At 41.2% G+C, this 15,511-nt stretch overlaps 1 protein-coding gene and 1 non-coding gene across 4 annotated transcripts in view; both read right to left on the reverse strand.

Annotated features, from left to right (window-relative positions):
- Positions 1–299: 299 nt before the first annotated feature.
- ITGB8 (integrin subunit beta 8) overlaps positions 300–15,511 on the reverse strand; it is a 59,236-nt gene continuing 44,024 nt past the window's right edge. For 2 of the 3 annotated variants that reach the window (XM_048510825.1, XM_048510823.1), the window contains exons 9-14: positions 14,606–14,740; positions 11,558–11,960; positions 10,170–10,395; positions 7,790–7,890; positions 4,062–4,228; positions 300–3,956 (exon numbers count right to left, since the gene is read on the reverse strand). In XM_048510825.1, coding sequence (XP_048366782.1) covers positions 3,834–3,956; positions 4,062–4,228; positions 7,790–7,890; positions 10,170–10,395; positions 11,558–11,960; positions 14,606–14,740 — 1,155 coding nt within the window. In that variant the 3' untranslated portion in view covers positions 300–3,833. The remainder of the gene's footprint in view (positions 3,957–4,061; positions 4,229–7,789; positions 7,891–10,169; positions 10,396–11,557; positions 11,961–14,605; positions 14,741–15,511) is intronic. The other variant, XM_048510824.1, reaches the window with a different exon arrangement.
- LOC125441384 lies at positions 4,466–4,578 on the reverse strand. Its single transcript, XR_007245841.1, has one exon. It is a non-coding gene; the product is annotated as a U5 spliceosomal RNA (small nuclear RNA).

Here is a 15,511-nt window from a genome sequence, read left to right on the forward strand (position 1 = left end):
GATCCAAAGGTCATCTACTAATGAGGAATTATTTCTCCATTCCTTTTTTACTGGAGGAAGGGTTCATCATTACTGGAATACAACATCTGGATCCAAACCAAGACTTTAAAACCCCTATTATTAAAGAAAGCAAACCATGACCTCAACAGGATTTGCACATAAGTTAGGATGAGTAGAATTACAGCAATCATGCTCAAATATTATTTTTAAAAATAAAGCATATTGAGAAGGGAGATCTTTACAAGCATGTCACTTATGTTGGAAGAAACACACACATATGCACGACTTAACAAAATGGATCAGAAACATGTATCTTTTTAATTTTTAAAAGACAAAGTACAATAATTTTGCATTAACTTAATGCTAAGTCGAAGTTATTGCAGCTCTCATAGAAAAATAAACTATCTCCAGATATACTAAAGTGACAAATTAATAAATAAACTGAAATTAAAGTTAGTCATACACACTACAAAAATATACTTTAAATAAAACATATAGTAAGCTTTCAGTGATTTGTTTCAAATGGATTAAAAGATTATAGTGAACAATGAGTATTTATATTCTGAACTGCTCTTTCTTTCCTAGAATGATTCTACATATTAAATAAATCATAGCAACAGATGATTTATCCACACTTTTTTTTACAAAAGACAGTACAAAGGAAATATAAAAGCAAAAACATCAGAAGCCACTGCAAAAAATACATTTCACAATGGGTCTATTTTCTGTTTAAGTTATATAGTTATAAACAAGAATCAAACAGATTATAACATGGGAAACAGAAGGAAACCCCAGTTATTTGTAAGTCTTAATAATAGGCTGCATCATGTCCATAGTGACATTTAAGTATTTTGACACCATTTTGTACCTTTTCAAAAAGTGTGCAAAGGGGAAAGGAATTATTTAGGAAGAAAAGTTTCCAGAGAACAACATACATTCGAATCCTCAAAGTGCTATGATCGTGTAGTTTGAGCATTGAAGTCACAGGGACACACTTCATTATCTCCTAGGGTTCCCAATTCTAATTCCTGGAGATTTGGGATAGAACCTGGGGAGGGAGCTCAGTGGGAGTGCAATGCCATAGAATCCAGCCTCCAAAGCTGCTGTCCCCTCCCAGAAAGCTGATCTTTGAAGTCTGTAGATCAGCAGTCATTCCAGGAGAACTTCATGTCCCATCTAGAGGCTGGAAATTCCACTATCTCCACCATCTTGGCTTGATCAAAAGATCCACAGATTACAATGTGCAGAGTTTCATTTTATGGAAGTTCTTCCAATTCAAATCAGGGCTGAGGGCAGCTCCTTCAGTGCAATGGACATGAGAACTTACAACGCCACTACTCCATTGGGGTAAGAGCTCCATCGAGATCTGCATTTGCTGGGCCATTTTCTTAACATTTAAGAGACACTAGCCTGAAGTCTGAACAGGTGGAGATTTTAAGCAGCCTCTTCAAGTTGAAATGGTACGCTTCTCACAGATTGAAGTCCTAACTAGATGATACAGTGGGAGTTTTGTATTAGAAGCTCTTAGTCCTTTAAAAAACCAACAGGTACATGGAGGCCTGATTTTGATCAGGATGATGATGCAAAAGGAGAGGTTAAGTCTTCCCCATCCCCACCCTGTGCCACTATTTGAAAACTTGTGTGTATTGACTTCAGTACTCATAGGCTTTCCCAACAGTCATTTTGATGAGGAGAAAGGCCTGGAGGGGTAAGGCTGAATCTTTCTTCCCCTTGTAATTTTATCCCAATCTGAATCAGGCCACTATACATATGATAAATGACTTCAAGAAACACTGGAACTCATGATACATAAGAAGAGCCCTGCTGCTTTAGACCAGTGACACATCTAGTCCAGAATCTTGTTTCACACACTGAACAACCAACAGGACAGAAAAGCCAAAACCTTCCCCCTGATAGGGCTTCCTAGCATGGATATTCAGAGGTTTACTGCTTTGGATGAGGATGTTCCTTTCAGTCATCATGGCTAGTGGTCACTGATGGATCTATCCTCCCAGAATCTAATTTAAGAACTCTAAGAACTGAAGAACTCCCAGTATATCCCAGTTAGACCCTGAGTGATAATCCTTTTATATCAACTACATGACTGCAACTTAACTTTTCTGTGCTAACACAATATTTTGGAAATTTACTGGTGAAGTGGAGTGGAATGTTTTTATGCGCAGCCTTAATGCCTGTACAAATAAATTCTAACCGCTACAAAACGTTGGCTTTAAAAACCCAGGAATAATTACAATCTTGTTTATTCCAGTCTCTTACAAGAACACAATCTAGTCAATTTTAGAAAGACTTCAAAGCAAACAAGATCTTCACAATTAGTAGCAACTACAGAGAAAAATCTATAAAAGGTGTTGTGTACAAATATTCTTGCAGCTTCTAGTGCTCTTCAAAATACAACTTGGTTAAGTTTATCACATGATTTGCTCATTCATATAGAATGGTTTTCGAAAAACAAAGAGGGGGTCCCATACGATGGTTGCATAGCTGTTGGGAAGAACTATCTCCCACTGATGGCCTCTAAGAATCTGCAGCCTAATCCCAATTGTGCTTATTTGGAAGTACATGCCACAGAATTTAATGGGACTTGCTCCATAAACGTATGTTTAGGCTTACAGTGCAGTCTGAAGTTAGACTGTTCTAAATCCATTGAGGTTAATGGACTCAGAAGGATATAGCTCTGCTAACTTTGCTAGTGTTTTAGTTAGCAGGATGAATAAAGCTGACCTCTTAATTAGTGCAAAATAGAACCCAGAGATTTAACTATCAGTGCTGGAGGTGGAATAGGAATCAGTAGTACAATTTTGGGCAGAATTTTAGGGTTCCCTGTGGATTCATCTGTTCCTGCTTTCTTGTCCACTGATCTGTTAGCACTGACAGGTAAAATATCACTGGTTGTGTCTGTTGTATTTTTCTTGACACAGTTTGAGAATCCCTGCCATCGATCAAGCCTGTGTTAGCTACCTCTAAAGTGAAATCAGTGCTTTTGTCACACCAGTTTAGTTCAACATTTTATGCCAAAATGTTGTAAGTTACATTATGTTAAAGTGCTACAATGCTGAGTGGTGATGTGAACAGATACAAAGCCCCCTTAGACCAAAATATTCAGAGCCAGCAAGTGCGGCTTAATTGGCTCCAGTCTAAATTTCTCATCTTAACTACACTACTTTGTTAATCAGTAGTTAACGCTCATGTGTATTTCAAAATGGAGCAGCTCTGTTGAAGCCTAGCTGAGTTGAGCAACGGGCAGCCCAGTCCAGAGGCCTGGGCAGGAACTGTGCTGTTGCCACGCTGCTCCATCACTTCCAGAGTGATTTTTGGCAGTGTGGGGAGGCAAAAAAGAAAAGCAACCCCTCCCGCCTCCGGAAAGCCCTCCATAGGGCTCCATTGATCTACACCACCCAAAAGAGTGGTACAGGTTGGAACCTGGGGCTGCGACGCATCTGAAGGCAAAACTGGAGTAGAAGCCAATTAACATTGGCTCTGCCCATAGCCATTTCCCTTGGACACCTCCCCCCTACATTGGCAGAGCTGATGGCAGTGCTACGGCGCATAGTGCTGTGTCAGGGCATCAAAGGAGGCTACGGTGGCTTCTTGCTGGTGAATTTCCCCTTTGGCAGAATAAGAGCTACAGGGAGGGAATTTCCACTGGCGTCACAACTCCTTTCAGCTCCCCCACTCTGGATTGGGCTGTAAGGCTTTTAGGTCAGTTTTTTCATTGCAGTATTCATACCATGAAGTCCAAAGTATCTGACCAGGGCCTCTTGAATAAACTTTCTGGCCTGCAAAAATAAGGCTTTAAAGACAGTAGTTCATCTTCAGGAGTCGCATTTGAAAGTTTCATTTACTTGTAACTTGGTAGGGCTGATGTTTATTTCTTCAGGCTTATCACGTCTGTAAGTTACGGTTTTTGTACAAACAGCAGGCAAGAACATATTATCCTTGAAAGAGAAGATATAACCAGTCAGAAATCCCTGTACAATTAATATGGCCTTAAATGTTCAAGGGGGAAAAAGCATGCATTGTAATTCTCTGACATTACTTACCTTTTTTGCTGCAGATACTCTATAGTCAGCTGAAGATTTCAGTTTATTACTGCTCCACTGCAGAACTATTTGTCGGATTATAAGTACATTAAGCAACCCAAAAAGAAATGTAACTATAAAAATTATGAAAAAGATTCTACAGTGGCTTGGATCATTAGGAATGCATTCTGCAATAAGAAAGAAAACAAAAATATGCATTATCATAAAGGCCTAATAAGTGAAGCCTTCGTATTAGTAACTCAGTTACCATTTGCAAAATTATAATTATCTAAGCACTTTATGATGTTAAATTTGAATAAATACCATCATATCTATCTATCTATATGTATGTATCTATATATCTATATATAAATTTGTGTGTGTGTGTGTGTGTGTGTGTGTATACCTCAAGTATATTCATAGGAAGTTCTAACACTAGCAATACGGTATATTTATAAACACTCATAACTGTTCCTCTCCATGGAAATCTTTAGTAAAAGGCGAAAGAGTTATGCGATCTGAAGAGAAACCAGAGTATATTTATAAACATGTTATTTAATTTTCAATCCCTTGAATTATTGGTTGGTGGAATTATAAATAAAACATGAACAAAGGAATACAATAAAGCAAGGAATGCTAAAAAAATTTAAAAACATATTTAAAATCTGGCTATAGTTCTTATATTTATATTGAAAAGCCAAGTACCAATATCACAATATAAGAAAAAGTACCAGTATAACAAAAAGTATCAATATTACAGACTAGTTTTGTTAGCACCTCAAATCCAGAACTAGAGGAAAAGGTGATTTGGCTGAAGTATCTGAAAATATCACTAGCAAAGATAAATAAGCCATGTTTTCCAAATAATTTTTAATTTTTTTTTACAAGGGTTATCTAGTATGTCTGCCAATGTCCACAAACACCAGAATTTCATTTATAAAGTTTTCGAAACATAAAATAACAAATATGCCTTTCAGTTAAATTTGCTCTTAGTGACAATAAAGAACCTCCCCCACTCAAGAATTTATACTCCTTACATTGCAATCCTGTGGGGCGGGGGGAGGAAGCTAAAACTCTGAGGAGGGGGTATGACCCTTGAACTGGGGTAAATGTAATTTATGTCAGTATAAGGAGCATTCACACTGATCCAGAGGCATTTACGCCGTGCTGGGGAGTCTTTGCAGCCATGGTCCCAGTGCTCACCAGGTGCAAGAACATGTGCTGGCATTGAAGGGGGCACTTCCGGGAGCAGACCTGACTTTCTGAATCCTTTCAGGTGAAAAATGGCCCATATGTTAGCACACTCTTACACCAGCAAAATCAGCAATACAGCCCACTGTGCTAAATAGGCCATTTCAATGGAGAAAGGGCAGCTTTTGGTTTGCTGAACCTGGCACAGCAAGCCTCTTAGGAGGCAGCACGGCTGAGCTAACTCCAGCTGTGCTGCAACTACCCCCTTTCCTTCAGGACTGCATTGCCCATTCCTGAATTCCTCAGCATCTTGAGCCAGGACATAAAATTGTGGCACTGGCAGCTCTTTTGCACAGGATGTAGAAACTCAGATTTAGTTTTTGAAAAGAGAACAGCTGGATTCAAGATCCAGGGGCCAGATGATCCTCTGTACTTTAAAAATTAGAAGAAGAAGAAGAAGAAGAAGAAGAAGAGTTTGGATTTATATCCCCCCTTTCTCTCCTGCAGGAGACTCAAAGGGGCTTACAATCTCCTTGTCCTTCCCCCCTCACAACAAACACCCTGTGAGGTAGGTGGGGCTGAGAGAGCTCAGAAGAACTGTGACTAGTCCAAGGTCACCCAGCTGGCATGTGTGGGAGTGCACAGGCTAATCTGAATTCCCCAGATACGCCTCCACAGCTAAGGCGGCAGAGCTGGGAATCAAACCCGGTTCCTCCAGATTAGATATACGAGCTCTTAACCTCCCATGCCACTGCTGCTCCTTACTCACCTGTGTCCGAAATGTGATAAGAGTAAGACTGAAAATGTACTTTACACACAAGTTTGTGAAATGGCAGTCCAATCAAGATCAAGAAAAGCTACTGGGGAGGCAGTTTGGAGTGGGGAAAACAGTGGAGAAATGTTAAGCATTCCCACACCCCCTTCTCCACTCAAGATTATCTCCATCAGAGGTGGGTTTTCTGGATGTCAACGCACTGTCAGACAACCATGTTCTAGGATAACAGCCAGAATCAGGCATTTTAATGAAAAGAGAATGACGAACCCAAACCTCATTGATCTGAAGTAGCTTGAGGGCCTTTCATGTAGCCAGTGTTAAAAGCAAACCTGTCTTTCATATTTTCTGATGAACTGCATTCTGCAGCTCCCATCAAGCTATACAAAGGAGTGGAGGGGCTCAGTAATAGAGCATCTGACAGGCATGTAGAAGGTCTCAGGTTCAAACCCTGCCATTACCAGATAAAAGGATCAAGTTGTAGGTGACGTGGAAGAGCTCTGCCTATTCAGCACAGACAACCTAAGAACTGAACACCATTTACTTATTTTTATTGCTCCCTCCTTTTGCCCCTTGTGTTCTCAAAGTAGCTAATAATGAAATCATAGAAAACAGCAGAACCGCCACCATCGTGATGTAATAATAAAACAGGCAGCATGAAAGTCAAATGACAGGCAAGACAAAACCATCGTTACAGTCTGCATTCAGCAGCATGGATCTGGAAGAGTGGCCTCAAGAGGGAACTTGACAGAATGGCAGTTGCTACAGAGACAATGCCACTTCTGATGGAGGAGCTACCTTTGGGAAGCCTTGAAGTTCCTCATGTGTGTGACTTCACGAGGGAGTAAGCAATCCCTTAAGGTTTAAAAAAAGGGATGGCACAAAATTGTATTGAAACATTCATTCTGCTTTGTTTGTTTGTGCTTGGTATGAAACAACTATGGAAGGATTATAGAAATATTTCTTCCTGCATTGCTCTGACTGGCTTTGTCAGCAGCAGATTAGTTTCTCGAGGACATGGAAATGCCCAACCTAGCAATGTTTGCCAATTATATTACATGCTGTTATTTTGGCTTTGCTTTCCCTAGAGGGGAAAAAAGGAGATTTGCCTTATCATTCCTACATGGAAATATAAATACTACTGAGAGCAAGGAACGGAATCTATGGGACAAAATTTATTAAAGCATGAGCACTATCTCTAGAAATTCATGTCATGTTCAGTTGATCTACACTGAAATCAACCACTGATTCTAGGGTCCTGCAGGTAAAGCAGACCTTTGAACCCCCAACTGGATGGCAACAGGTAGGGTCTAGTTTCTGGTGTGAGATTCTGTTATACTTGGAAGATGAAAGCAATAGGGCCTAACCTCTCATGTGATGAGGTCTTATTGGAAAGAGGGTGAAGGTGGGGCGAGGGCCAGTGTGGGTAACAGGACTAACAAGCCACCTTATGAGGACATGCTGGACCTTAGCTCCTGATACTGGAAGAAGTAAGGCCAAAGGTCTCTGTTTTCCTCACTTCCAAGGTCATTTGGCAACAAGTTGCTTAGAAGCTAAGCATGGCTATGGGGAAACAGGGCCACCACCCACTCTCCCACAATAACCAGAACAATTCTAAGCTGCATTTCAGCAAAACATCATTCTGAACTTACTAAGAAAGGACACATGTTCCAATTACAGGTTCTAGGTGTCAAAAACTACACCTCATGCAAACTCAATGGGAGAGAATAAGAAACTCTTTCATGTAAAAACATTATAATAGGTTTATAGATTTTTTTTTACCTACCTGAAGATTTTTCGGTATAATGGATCCTGTAAGTACATGAGGCTTTGCACTGGTCAAGTGTAATTTGAGAGGAATTAGTATGATGACATGGCAAACAATTCCTGTAAAGAAAAGGGAAACTGAGTGAATTCTTGAAAGATTCCTCTCCCTCAGAGCTACAAAGCTCTGCAACACTAATTGAGACTCTCAGAAACTTTTGGTCCATATCTTCCTGGCAATAAAGGCAGCCCAGAGAATAGCACAGTCTTGGTTCAAGGTTGCTCAAAACAGGAGATAATCTGGAATCACAACTAACTGTAAATTGGATTCTTATCATTTTCCTTGTTTCAGTGCTTGCCAAGAGAAAAATGTAATTATCAAAATTACATAGTGTTTAATCAAGAATGCAGTAGAGAATACAAAAGTAGTGCAAAGGACATAAGCAATGCAATCCTATGAACTCTTTCCTGGGAATGGTCCCCACTGGAAAGACCTGAGTAGAATTCTCATCTGACCTGCTTAGGATGTTAAGTAATCCTATCACAGGCTCCTCGGGAGACTTCTACTCTAGAACAAGAAGCAACTGATTTGAGGCCCTGGAGCCATTCCTACCACACTGAGGCATTACCCATCAATGACTTCCTTTCCCACAGCCCTCTTTACATTTGGTGAAGGGTAGGAACAGCTGTGAAAAGACACACAGGAGTAGACATTTTTTTTGCTGTTAGAACTACAGAAGTTCTTTCGTGAACATGAGCAAGTTGCAAATAATGTCAGCCCTGCCCTGTTGAGTCTGATGGAGGTTGTTTCAGAGTGGGCCTTGAGGTTCTCCAAACTGATATTTTGCAGGGGAGTTCAAAGTGTAGATTCAATCTCTTCATCACAAGTTTAAGATCTGGTGTCATCCAGGCAGTGCTGGGATTCTTCTTAGTTAGCTCCTACACGCCAAGTGGGTAACATAGTGGATTTGATTTTTGGTAGGCAGGTTGATATGGATCTGGTGGCTTTAAATAGAGCACCATGGTCAGATCACTTTGTCCAGACTGGGGACTCTGGTCTCTCCCTGTGTAGGTGATGAACGGATTTATGTTCCGGCTCCCCCATGGAGATTCATGGATCCAACTAGTTTCCAGAATGCTCTCTGAGATCCAATGCCCCCCGACACCTCATTAGATGAGCTGGTAGTTGACTGGCACTGTCAGCTGTCTGAAGCCATCAACAAGGTTGCCCCCCAATGACCTCTCCATGCCCATTGAAATCCAGCTCCCTGGTATACTGGAGAAACTGAGGAAGATGAAATGGGAAGTGAGACATCTAGAGCGGTTTTGGCAGTGCACTTGCGATGAGGCTAGAAAAACATCTTAAAGGGTGTTTATGAAATCCTATGAGATGGTCTGAAGACCCACTAAGAGAGATTTTTACAGCTTCCATTGAATCTGCTAGCTCATGCCCAGTCCAATTGTGTAGGTCTCTCATGTCCCTCTCTGAGGGACCTGAAATGATTAGTGATTCAAACGTTTTGCTGGGAGGCTTTTGCAAACTTTTTCGTAGACAAAATTCTGTTGCTCTATCAGGACCTTCCTGTCAATATTGAAACAGTATGTGAGATGGAGACCCCTTGGCTAGCTTCAGGTTCTATACTGAACAAATTCAGCCGGCTTTCCCAAGCTGAGGTAGACAAGGCTCTGGCAGCTGTGAGGCCAACACTTGTCTCATGGCTGGTCATGGCTGGTGATGGGTTGCAATAGTCCCTGCTGGAGATTGTCAACTTGTCCTTAGAGAAGAGGACTTTCCCAGAGAGGCTGAAGAAGGCAGTCGTGAAACTGCTCTTGAAGAAGTTATTATCAGATCCTTTAAATCTGATCAACTACCACCCAGTTTCAAACTTGTCATTTCTGAGAAAAAAGTTGAAAAAGTGGTAGTGACACAGCTACAGATGGACCCTCAAAGGGGTAGCCACCATCTCCTGTTAGCTCCCATTGGAAACAATGGGGGATGGGGCACCCCCTTTGGGGGTCAATAACTTTGGTCTCCCCGAGCTAAACATCACCAAACTCAGGTGGTATCATCCACACAGTCTCCGAATGATACCCTGAAATTTTGGTGCCACTCGCTTTAAAAATGCACCCCCTGCAGGCCAAAATGCAAAACACCAAAATACAAAAAAACCCCAGACAGATCCGAATGTTTTGGGTATACCCAAAATATACCCGAATATTCGGGTATATCTGAATATGTTATTTGTCTTATTTGGGCATACAGATAATTTTATGCCCAAATAAATACGAATCTGAATTTTACCACATTTCTAGGGTATTTGGCCAAGCTTACTCAACATTCTCCCAGAATTACCAGCTACTTACAAGATGCTGCATGCAAGTTCAAGTTGTAAGAAACTTACCACTTTTCTCTGCAGATTGTACCACAAGTAGGGCAGAATTCACACAAGTGACCAAAACTGCTATAATCAGTGCACTTGCATTCTCCACAGACACAAGTTCCTCTTCCACTGCAGATCTGGCCATTTGAGTTAAGGCAGTGATTCCTTAAGGTTGATGAACACTGGCAACGGTCACCTTCCCAGCCATCAAAACATCTGCATTTGCCTGCTTCACATTCACCATTGCCTACAACAGCAAGAGAGTGAAGGGATGAGGCAGCCTACCTTTGTTACTCACTAGAGATGGGCCTTAAATTCTCCCAGTTATTAAGATCAGGGCTGCTACCATACTCTAAACTAAAGTCACTGTTCTCCAGTACTCCCAGGCTAAGGAGCTCCACAACCATGGATTCATTCAGTGGTCTGGACTGGAGTAAGTTTCCAGCTCCTGGCTTCCAAAACAGGAACTATATTGACTAACCTCACAGAATTTTATGTGAAAAGCAAGCTGGCTTACTTGTAATTACTTCTCCTGGAAAGTGATCCACATACAAAGAGAAGCTGCCAGGAAGACAATTTTGGGGACACCCCCCCCCCCAATGCCTAAAGGTTGAGACAGAGCTTTCCTGATACTTGTCTGGGTTTAGCTGATGATGCCCTAAACTATCTATCATCCTCCTTAAATCACAAATTACCAGCCAGAATGTCAATTCAGGTGTGAATTATCAACAGGAAGGCACGAAAAAAGTCACGACTATGTGCATTAGAGGCACCCTTGGTTGAACAATCTTGGGTTTTTTTTATGAGCTGTGTCACATACAGGTGACTAGTGAGCGTTCATGAAAAGCAAAGAAGCCAGTCTCTTTCGTGACCTTGATATATACCATATGTATATTCCACCCATCAATATATAGTGGTTGTTCAGATTTCCCATTAGTACCTACAGGAGGATGTTTGATCTTGTGAAGGACGCTGTTAAACAGATTCCCACTCTAGATGACATACCTGCAAAGCCATTCATTATATGATTTTTCTGGCCCCACCTTCAGTGATCAAATAAGTTGACAAATTACAAATATTCTCGACATTAAAATTTTTCTGTGCAGAAAATCTTTTCCTAATTAACTTTTTAAACACAAGCTATAGCAACTGCATACGGTATTTTACTGGCATTCTTTGTCTGCTTTATGGCTACAGTGGCATATGCTTATGGATATGTTTAAATTGTTAGTTTAATGGTCATTTAATTCTTTATGTTGCATATTGCCAATAATTCTAGCTGCTTTGAAAAGTAAATAACAACAATAATAAACCCAGCAGATTTATATAATCTGGGCTTCTGAAACAGAACAACCTACAAAAAAGACTAACAGTTGAACTGGTAAATATATTAGAGTTATAGGGCTTACCAGCACACAGGATTCCGAGGTGATATGGGCAGGAAAAGTCATCCTTCTCACAGTATTTCCCATATATCAGGCCAAGTTTGGTTTTATGGCAAACACACTGTCCACCTATGCAGTCTCCCTGACCACTGCAGACAGGATGGTTCTTCTGCATCTTGCACTGCTCAAAAAATAATTCATCACTGGAACTACAACTGTGGCCATTGCAGGAGGACATGTCGGCATCTAGAAATGTTTCCTCAGAACATATTATTCTGTGCTTTATGCTGTCCTCACACTGACAAGAACATCTTGTATGTATATTAACCTTGGTGGATTCATTGAAGCCGATTGGTTTAAGCATCACATATTTTCTTCCTCCAACTGCACCACATCCTTTCATGGCAATGGATATGTTGAACAGCACCTGTGATAACAGTAAAGGACTTCCCCTGTGTTTTATTGTAACTTTGGTGGGACACCTGCAATCATTTTCAAGTGCAAATACTTTCAAAGTAATTAGAAAAGAAAAAGCCAGCTGTCATCTTTACCTGTAATCTTGTTTTTGGTCACTGAGGTGTGAATAGATTATTATAATTTAGGCCAAACAAATGCTATCTAAATCATGCATCTCTCATAACCCTGCTATCTGAAGCCAGCAGCTCTGTCCCCACACAAAAGACATGTGACAAGAATTATCAGTGATGTAAAGAGGGAGGGGCAAGATTCCACATGGACCAAACATACAACCCTTTGAGCCAAACAGGAGGGAAGATGGTGCAGAAGGCACAGAGGAGCTGGGGAGGATGGATTGGCACTAGACCAGTGATGGCGAACCTTTTCGAGACCGAGTGCCCAAATTGCAACCCAAAACCCACTGATTTATCGCAAAGTGCCGACACAGCAGTTTAACCTGAATACTGAGGTTTTAGTTTAGAAAAACCGGTTGGCTCCAAAGCATTCATTACTCAGGAGTAAGCTTGGTGGTAGTTGGTGGCTTTGCTTTGAAGCAACCTGCAACTCTTTAAACGGGTGAATCACGACCCTAGGAGGGTTTACTCAGAAGCAAGCCCCATTGCCAGCAATCGAGCTTACTCTCAGGTAAAGGATCGTGCTTTAGTTCTTCGCATGAAAATCAGTGGGGTTTAACAGCGCTTAACAGGGAACCTACACTGCTTCGCCAAAACTAGATCTTAGGTTTAATGCTAATAATCGAGCCCAGCGGCCCAGGCAAGCCTAGATGTGGGGGGGGGCAGTTTCCCCCCACATGACAAACTCTGCAGGTGCCCACAGAGAGGGCTCTGAGTGCCACCCCTGGCACCCGTGCCATAGGTTTGCCACCACTGCACTAGACCCTGTACTTCTAGAAAGCCCAGCTTCTGGGCCATTGAGATTGGCAACCTTCCTCCAATCTACCTTTTGAAGAGCATCTAAGGATGGGCCAGGGAGGAAGAGCCGGATCACACCTGCAGCTAGCAGCAGGAGGAGAAGGCCAGTTACAGAGGAAAACCAGGGGTGGAACTGACTTTCCCTCCTTTCATTAGATTTATCCTAGGCTAATGACAGAAGGAAGGCAGGAGGGCTCAACAACAGAGAAGCTTGACAACTGCTTTCCCAGAAACGTTTTTCCTAAACTGATAATTTGAATGCAGTTAAAACATGTGCATAATTTGTACCCTGATACATGTGGAGATTATTCATATGTATTTTGACAGCTATATCAGGAACATGCTTCTATATAAACAGTTTTCTGATGAATGTACATGTGGCAAAAAGGATACTTGGCAATCTTCACTCATAGTTACAGAACAGTGTCCTGCAATTTTTGGTAGCAAGTGAAAAAGTACACAAAGATGTAAGCGAACTGTATTTGCAGCTGGGGCTTTTTAAAAAGGCAGATCTTCTCTGTGGGAATGGCCCCAGACTACAGTCCAGTTTAAGAAAGGCCTGTTGTGGGGAGAGGAAGGAAAGGAGTTTATAAGTCCCTTTGAGTCTGCTTACAGGAGAGAAAGAGGGGTATAAATCCAAGCTCCTTCTCCTCCTCCTTCCTCTTCTTCTTGCAGTGACAAAATTTCAAAGAAGAGTTCTGGATGCACACACAGGACCTTTCATTCCGTTAAATATTTTTTGTGACAATTCCAGTCTTATGGTGCGGCTCGTAGTAAAGTTACACCTTTCTAAATTAATTGAGGTCAATGGGTTTAGAAAGGTGTAATTCTAGTTAGGATTGACTTTGTAGTTTGGAATCGCATTCTAACTCCCCAGTCCAATGATCTATTGCAGGCAAATGCTTGTCATGTGCACAAGTTCTTACCCGTGAGGGCTCCTCTGTCTATTTTATCAGAGGTGCACTATGTGCATAAAGAACATATACCAATGGAAATGCTGGGGTCTATTTTTCCCTCTTCCATAATACTAGAACCTAGGCTGGGTACCTAATTAAATTTTTGGAAAACTGGTGCAGGGCAGGCAAAAGGAAATAATTCTTTACTCATTGAGTAATTAAACTGTGGAATTCACTGCCAGGGGAGATGGTGATGGCCATGAGCATAAACAGCTTTAAAAGGGGGTTCAACAGATTCATGGAGGAGAGGCCCATCAATTGCTACTAGCCATGACAACTGAAGGGAACCTCCTTATACACAGGTAGAAGAATTTGAACTACCTGTGCTGCAAGACAGTAGCACGGGAGGGCCTCAACTTCTGAGCCCTGCTTCTTGACCTTCTAGGGCAACTGTGTGAAACAGGATGCTGGACTAGATGGACCACTGGTCTGATCCAGCAGGTTCTTATGTTCTTAACAGGTACCCAGCAGTATTTGCGGAGGACTGGACATGCAAACAAATACAGCTAAATAGACTTGTTAGAACAAAGACAATAGCTCTGAAGGCTACCCATTAGAAACTGTGGAAACATGAATGGTGATTTAAATACTTGATACATATTGGTGTGGTGAGGCCTCCCCCGTCACAGTGGTTTAAAACCATAGAAAAACCCTCTTTACAAGATTAAAAGAAGTTTATATAAACATTAAAAAATCCATCCCTTTCAGGAACAAAAGAATGTTCATACTTCAGCTGAGAATTTCACATTTTTGCAACCTTCAAAGCCTGTTTTTCTACTTCCATCAGGACAGATTGCAGTAACATTAACATGTATATCTTGGATTGAGTTATCCACCTGAATTTTCACTTCAGAGAGCAGCTTCTGAAACAGAAACAGAAAGAATTCCACCACACTGCAATACTTTAGTATTCAACAAGCATTAGCATATCTGACTCAGAGGATGTCGTCAAAATGAAAAAAAAAATTATTTGCATCACCAATAAAGGAATAAATGGTTTTCACATAAAGACACCATTATGTATCATAGAGCCACAGCATGAGGGACTAGTTATTTTGTAAGTGGATAGCAATGCTTGTGTTTCTAGCTAATTATACTTTTTAAAGATTAAGTATGCATGGCAACAAGAAATGCTGTTGGAATCCTGACTCACCTCTTAGTGAGAAACTGTGAGCATGAGAAGCCCCTATGCACATAGGGTAGTCAAAAACCACTGCAGTGGTCAAAAGCCACTGCCGACCAATGACAAAACTGTCACTGTGTCCACTTACCACTGTGGGAGTCTTACTCTCTAGTCCTTGCTGGGGAAAGCAAGTTTTTCCTTCCTAGTTCCACCTGTTTTCCTTTCAAGCTCTCTTTGGTCGCAGCTAGTTTTTTCTGCTCTGACCTCTATTTCAGAAAAACAGCCAATAACACAGAGAACAGAGTGGGACACAGTTGTGTCAATGACTTCCTTGTTCCCTCTGAGCAATTTTCTTCCTTGCGGGAGCGCAGAGTGCCTATGACAGCAAAAGATTCTGTTCTAATCCTAGTTCACCACTTAATAAGGAGCTACGCATATTTTAAAGATTATAGTTCTAGTAGTCAATCTTCCCCTTTCCCCCTAGTGAGGTGCTAATTTTTAAATGTAGGGA

The sequence above is a fragment of the Sphaerodactylus townsendi genome, linkage group LG11 (genome assembly GCF_021028975.2).
Source record: "Sphaerodactylus townsendi isolate TG3544 linkage group LG11, MPM_Stown_v2.3, whole genome shotgun sequence".
NCBI lineage: Eukaryota > Metazoa > Chordata > Lepidosauria > Squamata > Sphaerodactylidae > Sphaerodactylus > Sphaerodactylus townsendi.